General features: G+C 46.8%; 1 protein-coding gene across 1 annotated transcript; it reads right to left on the reverse strand.

The window, feature by feature from the left end:
* Nucleotides 1–9,398: 9,398 nt before the first annotated feature.
* Nucleotides 9,399–13,736, reverse strand: LOC109782364 (probable E3 ubiquitin-protein ligase ARI1). The gene is made up of 5 exons (XM_020340978.4): nt 13,500–13,736; nt 12,869–12,901; nt 12,448–12,751; nt 10,377–10,860; nt 9,399–10,290 (listed from the first exon to the last, which is right to left on the reverse strand). The coding sequence occupies exons 1-5, from the start codon at nt 13,632–13,634 to the stop codon at nt 9,642–9,644; spliced, it is 1,605 nt and encodes a 534-aa protein (XP_020196567.3). The 5' UTR covers nt 13,635–13,736; the 3' UTR covers nt 9,399–9,641.
* Nucleotides 13,737–14,006: the final 270 nt, after the last annotated feature.

Below are 14,006 nucleotides of genomic sequence, written 5' to 3' on the forward strand. Positions count from 1 at the left end.
TTATGTTCTTACTTCACAGATGGTTTGAGTAGATGCTGAGCGTATTTGCTTGATGAAACACAAGTCTGAATTATTGAAAGGTTCAAGTAATTTCAGAGTGAAGTTGAAGATCGTCGTGACAAGAGGATAAAATGTCTGTGATATGATCATAGAGATGAGTATCTGAGTTACGAGTTTGGCACACAGTTAAGACATTGTGGAAAGTGTTTCACAATTAATACCACCTGGAACACCATAGTGTGATGGTGTGTCCGAACATCATAACTACACCCTATTGGATATGGTGCATACCATGATGTCTCTTATCGAATTACCACTATCGTTTATGGGTTAGGCATTAGAGACAACCGCATTCACTTTAAAAGGGGCACCACGCAATTCCGTTGAGACGACACCGTTTAGAGAAACCTAAGTTGTCGTTTCTTAAAAGTTTGGGGCTGCGACGCTTATGTGAAAAATGTTTCAGGCTGATAAGCTCGAACCCAAAGCGGATAAATGCATCTTCATAGAAAACCCAAAACAGTTGGGTATACCTCCTATTTCAGATCTGGAAGCAAAAGTAATTGCTTCTAGAAACGAGTCCTTTCTCGAGGAAAAGTTTCTCTCGAAAGAATTGAGTGGGAGGATGGTGGAGACTTGATAAGGTTATTGAACCGTCACTTCAACTAGTGTGTAGCAGGGCACGGGAAGTTGTTCCTGTGGCACCTACACCAATTGAAGTGGAAGCTTATGATGGTGATCATGAAACTTCGGATCAAGTCACTACCAAACCTCGTAGGACGACGAGGATGCGTGCTACTTCAGAGTGGTACGTGATCCAGTCTTGAAAGTCATGTTGTTAGACAACAATGAACCTACGAGCTATGGAGAAGCGATGGTGGGCCCATATTCCGACAAATGGTTAGAAGCCATGAAATCCGAGATAAATGGAACTTTGAGAAGAAGACGGACGTGGACGGTAATGTTACCGTCTATGAAGCTCGACTTGTGGCAAAGAGTATTTCCACAAGTTCAAGGAGTTGACTACGATGAGATTTTCCCATCCGTAGCGATGCTTAAGTCCGTCAGAATCATGTTAGCATTAGCTGCATTTATGAAATCTGGCAGATGGATGTCAAAACAAGTTTCCTTACCAGTTTTCGTAAGGAAAGGTTGTATGTGATACAATCAGAAAGGTTTTGTCCATCCTAAGGATGCTAAAAGGTATGCTAGCTCCAGCGATCCTTCTAAGGACTGGAGTAAGCATCTCGGAGTTGGAATGTACGCTTTGATGAGATGATCAAAGATTTTGGGTTTATACAAAGTTTATGAGAAACTTGTATTTCCAATAAAGTGAGTGGGAGCGCTACAACATTTCTGATAAGTATATGTGAATGACATATTGTTGATCCAAAATGATGTAAAATTTCTGGAAAGCATAAAGGGTTGTTTGAAAGGAGTTTTTCAAAAGAAGACCTGGATAAAGCTGCTTACATAATGGGCATCAAGATCTATAGAGATAGATCAAGATGCCTGATGATACTTTCAAAGAACGCACACCTTGACATGATTTTGAAAGAGTTCAAAATAGATCAGCAAAGAAGGAGTTCTTGGCTGTGTTACAAGGTGTGAGTATTGAGTAAGACTCAAGACCTGACCACAGCAGAAGAGAGAGAAAGGACGAAGGTCGTCCCCTATGCTTCAGACGTAGGCTCTACAGTATGCTATGTTGTGTACCGCACATGAAGTGTGCCTTGCCATGAGTTGGTCAAGGGGTACAATAGTGATCCAGGAATGGATCACATGACAGCGGTCGAACTTATCCTTAGTATCCAGTGGACTAAGGATTTTCTCGATTATGGAGGTGAAAAGGAGTTCGTCGTAAAGGGTTACATCGATGTGAACTTTGACACTAATCCGGATGACTCTGAGTAGTAAGCCGGATTCGTATAGTAGAGCAATTATTTGAAATGGCTCCAAATAGTGCGTGGTAGCATCCACAAGATGACATAGATATTCGTAAAGCACACACGGATCTGAAAGGTTCAGACCCGTTGACTAATAACCTCTCTCACAAGCATAACATGATCAAACCAGAACTCATTGAGTGTTAATCACATAATGATGTGAACTAGATTGTTGACTCTAGTAAACTCTTTGGATGTTGGTCACATGGTGATGTGACCTGTCAGTGTTAATCACATGGTGATGTGAACTAGATTATTGACTCTAGTGCAAGTGGGAGACTGTTGGAAATATGCCCTAGAGGCAATAATAAATAGGTTATTATTATATTTCCTTGTTCATGATAATCGTTTATTATCCATACTAGAATTGTATTGATAGGAAACTCAGATACATGTGTGGATACATAGACAACACCATGTCCCTAGTAAGCCTCTAGTTGACTAGCTCGTTGATCAATAGATGGTTACGGTTTCCTGACCATGGACATTGGATGTCGTTGATAACGTGATCACATCATTAGGAGAATGATGTGATGGACAAGACCCAATCCTAAGCCTAGCACAAGATCGTGTAGTTCGTTTGCTCGGAGCTTTTCTAATGTCAAGTATCATTTCCTTAGACCATGAGATTGTGTAACTCCCGGATACCGTAGGAATGCTTTGGGTGTGCCAAACGTCACAACGTAACTGGGTGGCTATAAAGGTGCACTACGGGTATCTCCGAAAGTGTCTGTTGGGTTGGCACGAATCGAGACTGGGATTTGTCACTCCGTGTAAACGGAGAGGTATCTCTGGGCCCACTCGGTAGGAGATCATCATAATGTGCACAATGTGACCAAGGAGTTGATCACGGGATGATGTGAGTTACGAACGAGTAAAGAGACTTGCCGGTAACGAGATTGAACAAGGTATAGGGATACCGACGATCGAATCTCGGGCAAGTAACATATCGATAGACAAAGGGAATTGTATACGGGATTGATTGAATCCCCGACATCGTGGTTCATCCGATGAGATCATCGTGGAACATGTGGGAGCCAACATGGGTATCCAGATCCCGCTGTTGGTTATTGACCGGAGAACGTCTCGGTCATGTCTGCATGGTTCCCGAACCCGTAGGGTCTACACACTTAAGGTTCGATGACGCTAGGGTTATAGGGAAAGTATGTACGTGGTTACCGAATGTTGTTCGGAGTCCCGGATGAGATCCCGGACGTCACGAGGAGTTTCGGAATGGTCCAGAGGTAAAGATTTATATATGGGAAGTCCTGTTTTGGTCACCGGAAAAGTTTCCGGTGATATCGGTAATGTACCGGGACCACCGGGAGGGTCCCGGGGGTCCACCAAGTGGGGCCACCAGCCCCAGAAGGCTGCGTGGGCCAAGTGTGGGAGGGGACCAGCCCCAGGTGGGCTGGTGCGCCCCCCCCCACCAAGGCCCAAGGCGCATGGGAGAGTGGGAGGGGGCAAACCCTAGGTCCAGATGGGCCTTAGGGCCCATCTAGTGGGGCTCCCCCCCCCTCTCCTCCCCTTGGCCGCCCCCCTTGATGGGATCTAGGGCTGGCCGCCAGCCCTTGGGGGTGGAAACCCTAGAGGGGGCGCAGCCCCTCCCCCCCCCTATATATAGTTGAGGTTTGGGCTGCCCAAGACACACGAGAACGTCTCTTTTCGGCGCAGCCCTACCCCTCTCCCTCCTCCTCCTCTCCCGCGGTGCTTGGCGAAGCCCTGCGGGATTGCCACGCTCCTCCACCACCACCACGCCGTCGTGCTGCTGCTGGATGGAGTCTTCCCCAACCTCTCCCTCTCTCCTTGCTGGATCAAGGCGTGGGAGACGTCACCGGGCTGCACGTGTGTTGAATGCGGAGGCACCGTTCTTCGGTGCTTAGATCGGAATCAACCGCGATCTGAATCGCTACGAGTACGACTCCTTCATCCGCGTTCTTGTAACGCTTCCGCATCGCGATCTACAAGGGTATGTAGATCCACTCCCCTTCCCCTCGTTGCTAGAGTACTCCATAGATTGATCTTGGTGATGCGTAGAAAATTTTGAATTTCTGCTACGTTCCCCAACACCTCCTTCCCCAAAACGGCCAGGGATACAGCCGGAAGCAGAGCAATGGCAAGCGTCATCGCAACAATAAGTAGATGATTAGATCCTCGTTTCTCCTACTTTAGTATGCATGTAATTGCTTACTTTGGTGTGTGCAAATGCTATGTGTGTAGTCACTTGTGTAATTGTATGCTTAATTTGGATATGCAATGCTGTCTTTTTAAGTATATATGTTGATGCTCTGTAGACAGAGCGTAGATGGTGTGCGGACAAAGAAAATCACATCGCACACGGGCTAAACAATGAAACTCGTCGGTGATGTTTTCATCAATCACTCACAATTTATACCAGCAATCGTTTGCTCACAACACACACGGCTTGTTAGTAGTAATCGTCTGTGTTCTTATCGGTCTTCGCACACGTTTCTGATTACAGACCTGTTTGCCTCGTATCACACACATCTTGTTCATTTGAACCGTTTCTGTTCTCATGTCTCAACGCAAACAATTCATCCGAGTGAACCGCATGCCGTATATCACACACACCTTTGATCTTGCTGACCATTTCTTTTGTGTTGCCTAATCACAAACAGTTCATCCGAGTGAACCGTATGATGTACATCGCACACACCTTCATCTGTCTGCCCGTTTCTTTTGTTCCTCCTCATCGCAAACAGTTGATTGAATTGAACCATATGCCCTGCATCGCACACGCAACTAAAATCTGAACCGTGTTTGATGCATCCTCCATCGCAAACGTTTTGCACCTTTTTTATGGTTATTTTACACCATCGTTTGCGGTTATGGCATTGCACACAGTTTCGTCGAAGGGTCTCTGATCGTAGTGTCGCGTTAGCAGCATCCTGCAGTAGTGAGAGGCTGTATGCTCAAGGACTACCTTCTATGTAGTAGTACATGAACACCAATTCCATTCAAGAGGGTACCATTCTGGTAGAAACTGACCATGTTTCTTCATAATATGAGTATTAGATGAAACAACATTAGTGTAGACATGCCTAGAATCTATATCTATCCATCTCATCGACGGTAAGAAAGCAACAGAAGGATATGCAACTGATTTCTTCCTTTTAGATACTAAATTGTATTTTCCTTTGCGCTAATCTATCCCGCGAGTTATTGTACATGCACCCCCATTTTATGCTGAAGAAAAAAATATGTGAATGGTTTTGTAGGAGTTCAGAGTACTATGAGCATTTCTAAAAATTCACACCATATCCACTGCTGGAGCGGGCATTCACCTCAATGCAGGGCACATATGGTCGGTAACAATCTTCTCCTGTTTAATTAGCCTTTGCTGCTCCATTTTAAATCTCCTCCTGCTTGAAAGTGTTTTGTTCCTTTCTTTATTCTTGCTGCTTCATGGCCTGGTTGTGTTTGGCCCCTTCGAGGTGCTGACTGGTGTGCCGCCCGGTCAGAGCCAACATGAAGAATAGGAAGTAGAGAGGGAGGTGGGGGACTTCTGTATAGATGATTAGGGGGTCATGGATTTGTGTAGCTAGCTACCATGGCTAATCTTATGTCTGCTGCACATATTTATTTTTATGGTTTGCTTCCTGGTGTTTTGATTTGAGATTTCTTGCCTACTTTTGGCAGTACCTCTATCAAAACTAGGAAGACATTTTTTAGCAATGTTGTGCTTCTTGTGCCATGCTTGTGGATATACTCTTTTGGGTTGCAAATTTTTATTTGTTTCCATTCTAGGTTCACTCATCTCTTTAGAATTCTATCAACAGGTCTTTCGGACAACACCTAGAGAAGCAAGATCTTCAGACAGAGCTATCCAATACACTACCCATATGAAAAAGAAGAACAATATATATATATGTTCTCTTAGGCTACTGTTAGGACTTGCTTTTGGTATATCATGTTACATTTCCTATGACATCCTCAAAGTGATGTAATTAACCAAACCATCACTGTTATTAGGTCTTAGTCCCCCTATATCTTTCTTTGGGAAATTCAAATGATGGAATCAGTGGTCTATATTTCCTTCAGTATGTGGAATATATTTTGTATAACCAGTAGTGGACTGGGTGGGTGCTGCCAACGTGCATTTCTAATCATGTAACAACCTGAATCGAATATGAATCGTGTTCTACCAAGTTGGATATAACAGTCACTGCATTGTAAATAAGTTATTGTGTGATGCCATTCTTTTTTGCTTTTGGTATGATGTTTTAAACGTGCGCACTTTTCCCTTCCATTATGTCAACCTATCAAAGTCGAAACCTGACCTACCGTGTCAGGTTGTGTATGTGACCGCACCCGGCAGGGGTGCGGGGTGCGGCAAACCTCACTTTCCATCTAGTTTTCATATAGTCAGATGGTACTTATATGGTGTAAAGTACTTCTACGTTTACTTGTAGCTCGCCAAATTTTTTTAAAGAAACAATTAAGGCATTGTTGCTTCAAGTTTCTTTTCCTTAGTATATGTCTAGATTTTCAATGTACTTTTGTTACTCATTAAAAGTCTGTTCAAAATCTCAAAATGAAAAGACAAGATAGGTGTTAAAAACATTTCATTCATGTCCTCACAGACTTTGATAAAGAACAAATTTTGCATTAACTGCAAATATGTTCTGCACATCGGATTCTCAACAAATTTTGATACACCTCAGCTTTTTTTTGTTGCAACGCACAAGCTCTCTTTTTAATTTGGCTTGAATCCTTCCTTTGGACGAAAACCCTCTTCTCAAGTAATTCACACCTTCTTAGTTTGTAGCATTTCATATATGAATCTTTGTTCATACTTTAATATTGTTTACTAGAAAAATCATTTGATTAGTAAATTACTTTTCAGATTTCTAAGCATTATGTTGCACCCATTGCAACGCATGGGCATATGTGCTAGTTACTAATAATGTATATTCCTACGTAATTCTAGACCTACAAAGAATTTACAAACGTTTTGCTTAACCTTCCAAACTAATTCTCTCTTCCTCACTGAATTCAACTGGGATGGGCCCCTTCATCCCTCTATTACACTAGTATTAATGTACGTGCAATGCACGTTTATATTAGGTAGGATATTAGTTGCACGTTATATTAGGTAAGATATATCTGTTGCACGTTTCTTGCAAAAAAAATCTGTTGCACATTGGTATTTGGTAAGGTATCAAATACTTTTTCGCGGGAATGGCAGGATATTAATTACATGGCAGATTTCAAGGGATAGCGTTGAGTCAAAACGTGTTTATAACAAATGGCAGTGGTGGGTAATTAGAGCATTAAACGTGTTTGGTGCTCAACATTGGAGCGATTTGAACCGCTAGATAACATGATTTGACGGTCGAGATGGTTTGGATCTGCCCATTTGGGTCTTTTTATATTGGTATAGATATATAAAATATTTAAGTAAGCTTTTGTAAATGTAGCATTACTCCTTAATTTGGCATTTGTGGTGCATTATGATAACCATTCTCTAGCCAGTTTTGCTTGTTTAACTACCTTTTTTGGTAGTACTAAATTCACTAACCCAAACCTAGCCTAAAACAAAGTAAGCCACTTACTGTACAGGCGGATTAGTTCAGGGGACCCGAATCTTCAATCTAAGAGTTCCATTAACATCCATCCATCCAATTTCATCCGTCTTTTCCAGTATCAATTTCAACAACAGATAATGATGAATTCTATCTTAAGCTAATTAGAAAGTTTTATTATTATCATGCCCATCTGCGCTCTCTCGAGGCTTCTCTATAGGCGAGACATAGGGGCGCCCCATCAGGGTTCGCAGTGGATGAGTGAGCAAAAGTGTTCGCTTGTTTTCCGAAATCACTAGTTGAGGAATACTCGTTGCAAAGATCACTTTAATTCCTCAGGTTGCGACAAGTGGCGCACATGTGCGCCATTTGTCGCAACCTAGGAGTTTTTTCTTTTTTCGTAGATCCGTTTATTCAAAACGTTTTATCTCTCAAACCGTGCGTCCAAATCTCAAACCGCTTTCACCGTTGGATTCGATCTTCAAAACGTTTTATCTCTCAAACCGTGCGTCCAAATCTCAAACCGCTTTCACCGTTGGATTCGATCTTCAAAACGTTTTATCTCTCAAACCGTGCGTCCAAATCTCAAACCGCTTTCACCGTTGGATTCGATCTTCAAAACTAGATCCATGTTGATAGGTTTTGATGAACTTTTTTTTCACGAAAAAAACCGGATGAAAAAACCGAATCGGGAGCACGGGTTTTTTCCCTTTCCGAAAGAGGCACGCCCGTGCCTCTCACGAAATCACAACCGTGCCTCTCGCGGAAGGAAAAAAGAAGAAGAGAAAACAGGTTTTTTTCCCGTTTCCGAGGAGGCACGGCCGTGACTCTCGCGAAAGCACACCCGTGCCTCTCGCGGAAGCAAAATCGTGACTCTCACGAAAGAAAAAAAAACGCGTTTTCTATCCGTTTCCAAGAGGCACGGCCGTGACTCTCACGAAAGCACAACCGTGTCTCTCGCGGAAGCAAAACCGTGACTCTCGCGAAAGGAAAAAAAAATAGAAAACGCGTTTTTTTCGTTCCCGAGATGCACGGCCGTGACTTTCGCAAAAGCACAACCGTGCCTCTCGCGGAAGCAAAACCGTGACTCTCGTGAAAGGGAAAAAAACAGAAAACATGTTTCTTTTTTGTTTCCAAGAGGCACGACCGTGACTCTCGCGAAAGAAAAACCGTGACTCTCGCGAAAGGAAAAAATGTGTTTTTCGCGCAAAAAAGTTTTTTTTGAAAAAAATTGGTCGAAAAGCTAAGGAAGATCGGTGGAAAACCAAAACCTCGAAAAAAAACCCAGAAAAAAGCGTTTAAATAGCCGAAAACGCGTGCGGAAAAAAAATCAAAGGAAGCGATCAGAGCGCGACACGTGGCGAATGGCTGAGAGCGCGCCAAGTGGCGCTGATCGTTGCGAGGCTCCCGAGGGAGCGCTCGTTAACTAGTGGCTCCCCTCGTTTCCGCCTCCCTCGGAACAACTGTGCGCTCGGGAAACCTTCATTAGTGTTCTTTACTACCTCTCTCTTAGTTTACAGGGCGTGCGGGTACCCCTAGGTCGTCAATTTGACCAACCTAATATAAATCATATATATTATAAAATATATACCAACATAAACTTCGGAGTTTCTACTTTTAAAAGGTATAATCTTTGTGTTATATAGTTTATATTAGGGTGGTAAAATTGACAACCTAGATATACGCGTAGGACTTGTAAACTGAAACGGAGGTAACATAAAACTACAATTCAATGTCAACAATCAAAGGCTTAATTTGGCATTCCGGTGCATCATGATAACCATTTTCTCGCCAGTTCTGCTTGTTTATCCTTTCTTATCTATAGTATACTAAATTCAGTCACCCAAAGTTAGGAACAAAGTAAGCCACTTACTATGGAGATAGATTAGCTCAGGGGCCCCGAATCTTCAATCTAAGAGTTCCACTAACATCCATCCATTTTCATCCGTCTTTTCCAGTACCAATTTCAACAACAGATAATGATGAATTCTATCTTAAGCTAATTATACAGGGAGTTTTATTATCGCGCGCTGGCCTAACTAATTTGCTGTTGCCGATGGAGCTCCGTAGGAAGGTAACCAGCAGCTGTGCATAGAGTAGGGAGGCGCGGTGGATGCAGGCCAAGATAGGCTTCCTGCGCTCATCCCTCTCACGGCGCCGGCAGATCCTTGGCCTTGTCGGGTCCATCGGGGCGATAGGGGGCGATGGTCATGGGCTCGAGGAGCAGCGGCAGCAGCTCGTCCTGGATGCACTTGTACATCTCCCTGCAGTGCGTGTCGACGATCTTGGCGAGGTTGGAGGTCTCCTGCATGGCCCGGAGGACCTCCTCCTCGGCCAGGACGGGCTTGGCCTCGGCGGCGAGCACCTTGGACAGCTTCTCGGCGTTCTCCTCCAGCTGCCACTGCTGGTCCTCGAACAGGACCTTGGCGATGGGCAGGTTGGCCTTCTCCGACGGGTAGGTGCGCACCTCGTCGCCGAACATGTAGTAGGCGAAGGCGTAGGAGCGGGCCAGCACCAGGCGCGACGCCAGCAGGGCCCGGTGCGCGCGGGCCATCCAGCTGGCCTCCCGGATGAGCGGCCGGATGGCGGTGGCCGACTCCAGCAGCACGGCTCTCTTCTGGATGGCCGGCCACAGCTCCGTCTGCTCCACCTTGCGCGAGTTGATGTGCACGTTGAACCGGTCGCAGTAGTGCGTGTAGCGCAGCATCTGCCGCCTGATGCTGTCGTAGTTGGCGTGCCCGGCCTCGTCGTAGCGGTTGCAGTTGTGCAGCGAATCCAGCCGCCCGCCGCAGGCATAACTGTATGTAGTCACCATAGACATCAGCAACCTCACTCGCCTACCGATGCTCAAGGTGGAAGAGAAGAAGAGACTGTCGGTACGTACCAGAGGTGCTGGCCGCATGGGCAGCTGACATGGTTGCAACCGCCATTCTTCTCGATGGGCCGGAGGCACTTGGGGCAGCTCTTGGTGTTGACGGCGATCCACTTGAGGTTCTCGGACTCGCCGCGGAACTTGGCGTCCCACTTGTCCCACATGGGGCATGGGCACGGTGAGTGCGCCGGCGCTGCGCAGTTGAAGCAGAAGCTCACGCCGCAGGGGCACTCCACCTCGCAATACCGCTCGCTGGCGTCCACCACGCGGATTGCGCGCCCGCAGTGCGGGGCACTGGGGCACCACTTCACCGACGCGTTGTTGTCCAGGTACGAGTCGAGGACCAGGTTGTCGAAGCGCTTGGCGGCATCAGGGTACTTGCGGCCAAGGAGCCGCCGCACGGTGCCGTCATCACAGATGGCCGGGCACTTCACTTGCATGCAGTGGATGTGCTTCTTGCCGTTGCCTAGGGACGCGAAGAAATGCTCCGTCCAACCTGAACAGAAGAGATTCAACAAGTGCCACGGTAAGCAAATGTACCAGGTTAGAAAGCTCATGCGTGACAATATTTACATTAACGCACAGTATTAAGGCAATGGCTTGTTCATGAAACATAATTTGTGCTGTTCAGTGTCATGATGGTGCAAAGCCCCAAATTTCAGTGGAAAATGAAGAAGAAAAATTAGCCCCATGATGGTACAACGGGGCTTGTGGTGCTGCAAGACTTTAAATAAATCTGAAAAAACTGAATATGTTTCAAACATACCGTAAATTTAAAACAGAAGCCGACTCTGGATCATAGCTAGTTCAAATTTATGCATTTTGTTTCTCGAGTTTGTGGGACAAAATCTGAATTGGATTTCCAATGCTCTGTTCTTTCTATGGGCGTCTCTACATCCTCAGTTTTAGAGGGGTTTAAAGAATTTCTCAAAACTTCTATTAGTGATGACTGTGGTGGTGGGGTGCTCATAGAAAAACAAGCTTACACCGGTTGGCTCCCACCGCTCTGATTGGATGAGTGGAGCACGCACCCCTTATTCCAGAGATCACAGCTCCAGTGCTGCCAAATTGAGCGAGCACTCCCGCACTGCCGAACAGGTCGATGGCTTTTAGTCGCACGAACAGGTCGATGGACAGGTTACGGTGAGGCACAACCGAGCCCCAGCCGCGAGCAACCGCCCTCTGGAAACCACCAAACTTGGGCCAAAAGGCCTGAAAGTGGAAGCGCAACTTACGGCAAAACAAAACATTCGTGGAAAGCATGATTGGGCAGTGATCAGGCAAGGAGGAGGACATCGCCTGGAGAAGGCAATTAGGATGGCTAGCATCCCAATTCGCAGATGAGAACCATCAATCGGTCTTCACTAACTAACAATGCGGCGCTCGTTGCTCCACGTGTATCGACGACCTAGGAGGGGCGCCTCTTTCAGCTCAAGGTCATTTAGGAGGCACCGAAAGCGGCCCATCATCCGCTGGTGGAGCAAATCATTGCTCTTCTCAGAGGCCTCCGCAATTAAGTTGAAATCACCGGCGACGGCCCATAGGCCTAGGGATGCCGCCCTAACATGCCGCAACTAATCGAGAAAGGGCGCCTTGAGTTGGTCGTTAGTTGGTCTGTAGACCGCAGTGAAGGACCGAGGCAGGTTGCCGGTCCACGGAGAGATTGATCGTGACATCAAAAGTGTCAATCCGAGAGCTAGAAACCTGAACGCAGCTCAACCGTCAAGCAACAATGATACCACCCGCCGAGCCAACGGCCGGGAGCGCGACAAAACCATCGAAACGCGATCCCAGAATTCCGGTGATGGTGAACTGATTCACCGTAGCGAGGTCGGACTCAATTAAGCACACTACAGCCGCAAATGATGCTAAATCCTACCAAATGTAGGCTCCAATTAAGTTCTATTTCCTCTATACTTTTCATGACAATCGAAATACCAATCCAAGTTTTCTTTCCTCTATAATTTTCATGACAACAAAATCACAAGTGATGCTAAATCCTACCAAATGTAGGTTCCAATTAGCAAAGTAACTGCACGAAAACATTTGCTTGGGGGCAACAGAAACAGGGGCGGGTACTCACAGTCGTTGCAGAAGCAATGCCCACAGTCCATGGTGGAGACATCGGACGGCCGGGAGACGTCCTCAAAGCAGACGTTGCACGTGACAGTTCGGGGCCTCTTGTGAGGCGGCACCCTTGCACGAGCCGCCGTGCTACTGTCCTCCGGCGGCACCACAATTCCTGCCTCCCTGAACAATCCCTCGCGCCCCCTGCGCTCGAGGAAGTCGTGGATGCGGTCCATCTTCCACCGGTGGTGCATGAGAAGAGCGCGGGCGTTGTGCCGCTCTAAGTTCACCAAGTTCATGACCATGGACACATCTTGTTGCTGCAGGGTGGATAGGGAAGGAGAGTAGCAGTCAAACCAACAATGTCATGATGTGGGATTAGTTATGGGCTGGCTGTATGGTCTGAATTCTTAACCAATGCCGGCTGTTTAGTTCACCTGGGCAGCTGATAGGGACTTTCTCGTGATGGCCTGCAGCAATAAAAGTAAGAGTTAGTTAAATTGATTCAATCATCGGTATGTTTTATCAAAATGACAGTAGTAGTAAATCGGTAAATTGATTTTTCTCCCTTTTGGTAATGGCGAAAGAAGTTCTTTTTAATGCTCCTTTCGATGCAGTTCAGCAACAGAAAAAGGGCAGTCAATCAAAATCAACAAAATACTTACCATCTACTAGCAGTTTGTCTGAATACAAAACTGAACTGACGATTTTTTTTGCATCATGGAAGATTGTTTTATTTTGCAGCAACTGAATTGATTGACCAGTAATTCCTACACTAGTAAAATCCAGCTATGCGTCATCAAAACTGCAGCAAACCGAGCCACGCTGTCAGCTGCTTATACTGTTTTGTTCCAGAAATACTCCTAGCTAGATCGCATTGATTAGTTAGGGTTCTAAAACCGGCCGGCCGGCAGTAAATCGCACCGAACCCTCGCCGAGACGATTCGACGATCCGGCGCCGATTTCGGCGGCGGTGGCATCATCGCGGAACTAACGCGCGATTGGATTGGAGCTGGCGCGAGCGGATAAACGAGAGATTATCACGAGTCCCCTGCTCCGATCGCTTACCCAGTGGTCCGCGCGGTGCTCCGGCTGCGGCGCGGCGTCCTCGAACAGCCCGACGTCGTCCTCGTCCGCCTCCAGCCCGTCCTCCTCCTCGTCGTCCTCGTCGTAGTAGAGGTAGGACTCGTCGTCGCTGGCCATGGCGGGCGGGCGATCGGTGGCGGGCGGGGAAAGGCGAGGCGAGGCGGCGAAGTGAGCTGCCGAGGGTTTGTTAATTATTAGCCAGGGGGTGGGGTGGGGTGGGGTGGGAGGGCTGGGCTGTGGGGACTCGTTTGACTTGACTGCCACGAGGCCTGGCGCCACGCGCGCGTGCGCGATGGGTCGGTCGGTTGTTATTAAAGTCGGGCTCCGGTTCGAGCCGGACCGGCCTCCCTCTGCCGCCGGCCGGCTGCACCTGCGCCCGTCGATCGTCGGCGTCGGGACGCACGACGTGGTACGTAGTAGTACGTGCCGACGTGTGATTGCGTACGGTTGGGTTGTTCCGAAAGCGAAGCGCTGTCTGTCTGTCATGTG

This window comes from Aegilops tauschii, chromosome 4 (assembly GCF_002575655.3).
Source record: "Aegilops tauschii subsp. strangulata cultivar AL8/78 chromosome 4, Aet v6.0, whole genome shotgun sequence".
Taxonomy (NCBI): Eukaryota; Viridiplantae; Streptophyta; class Magnoliopsida; order Poales; family Poaceae; genus Aegilops; species Aegilops tauschii.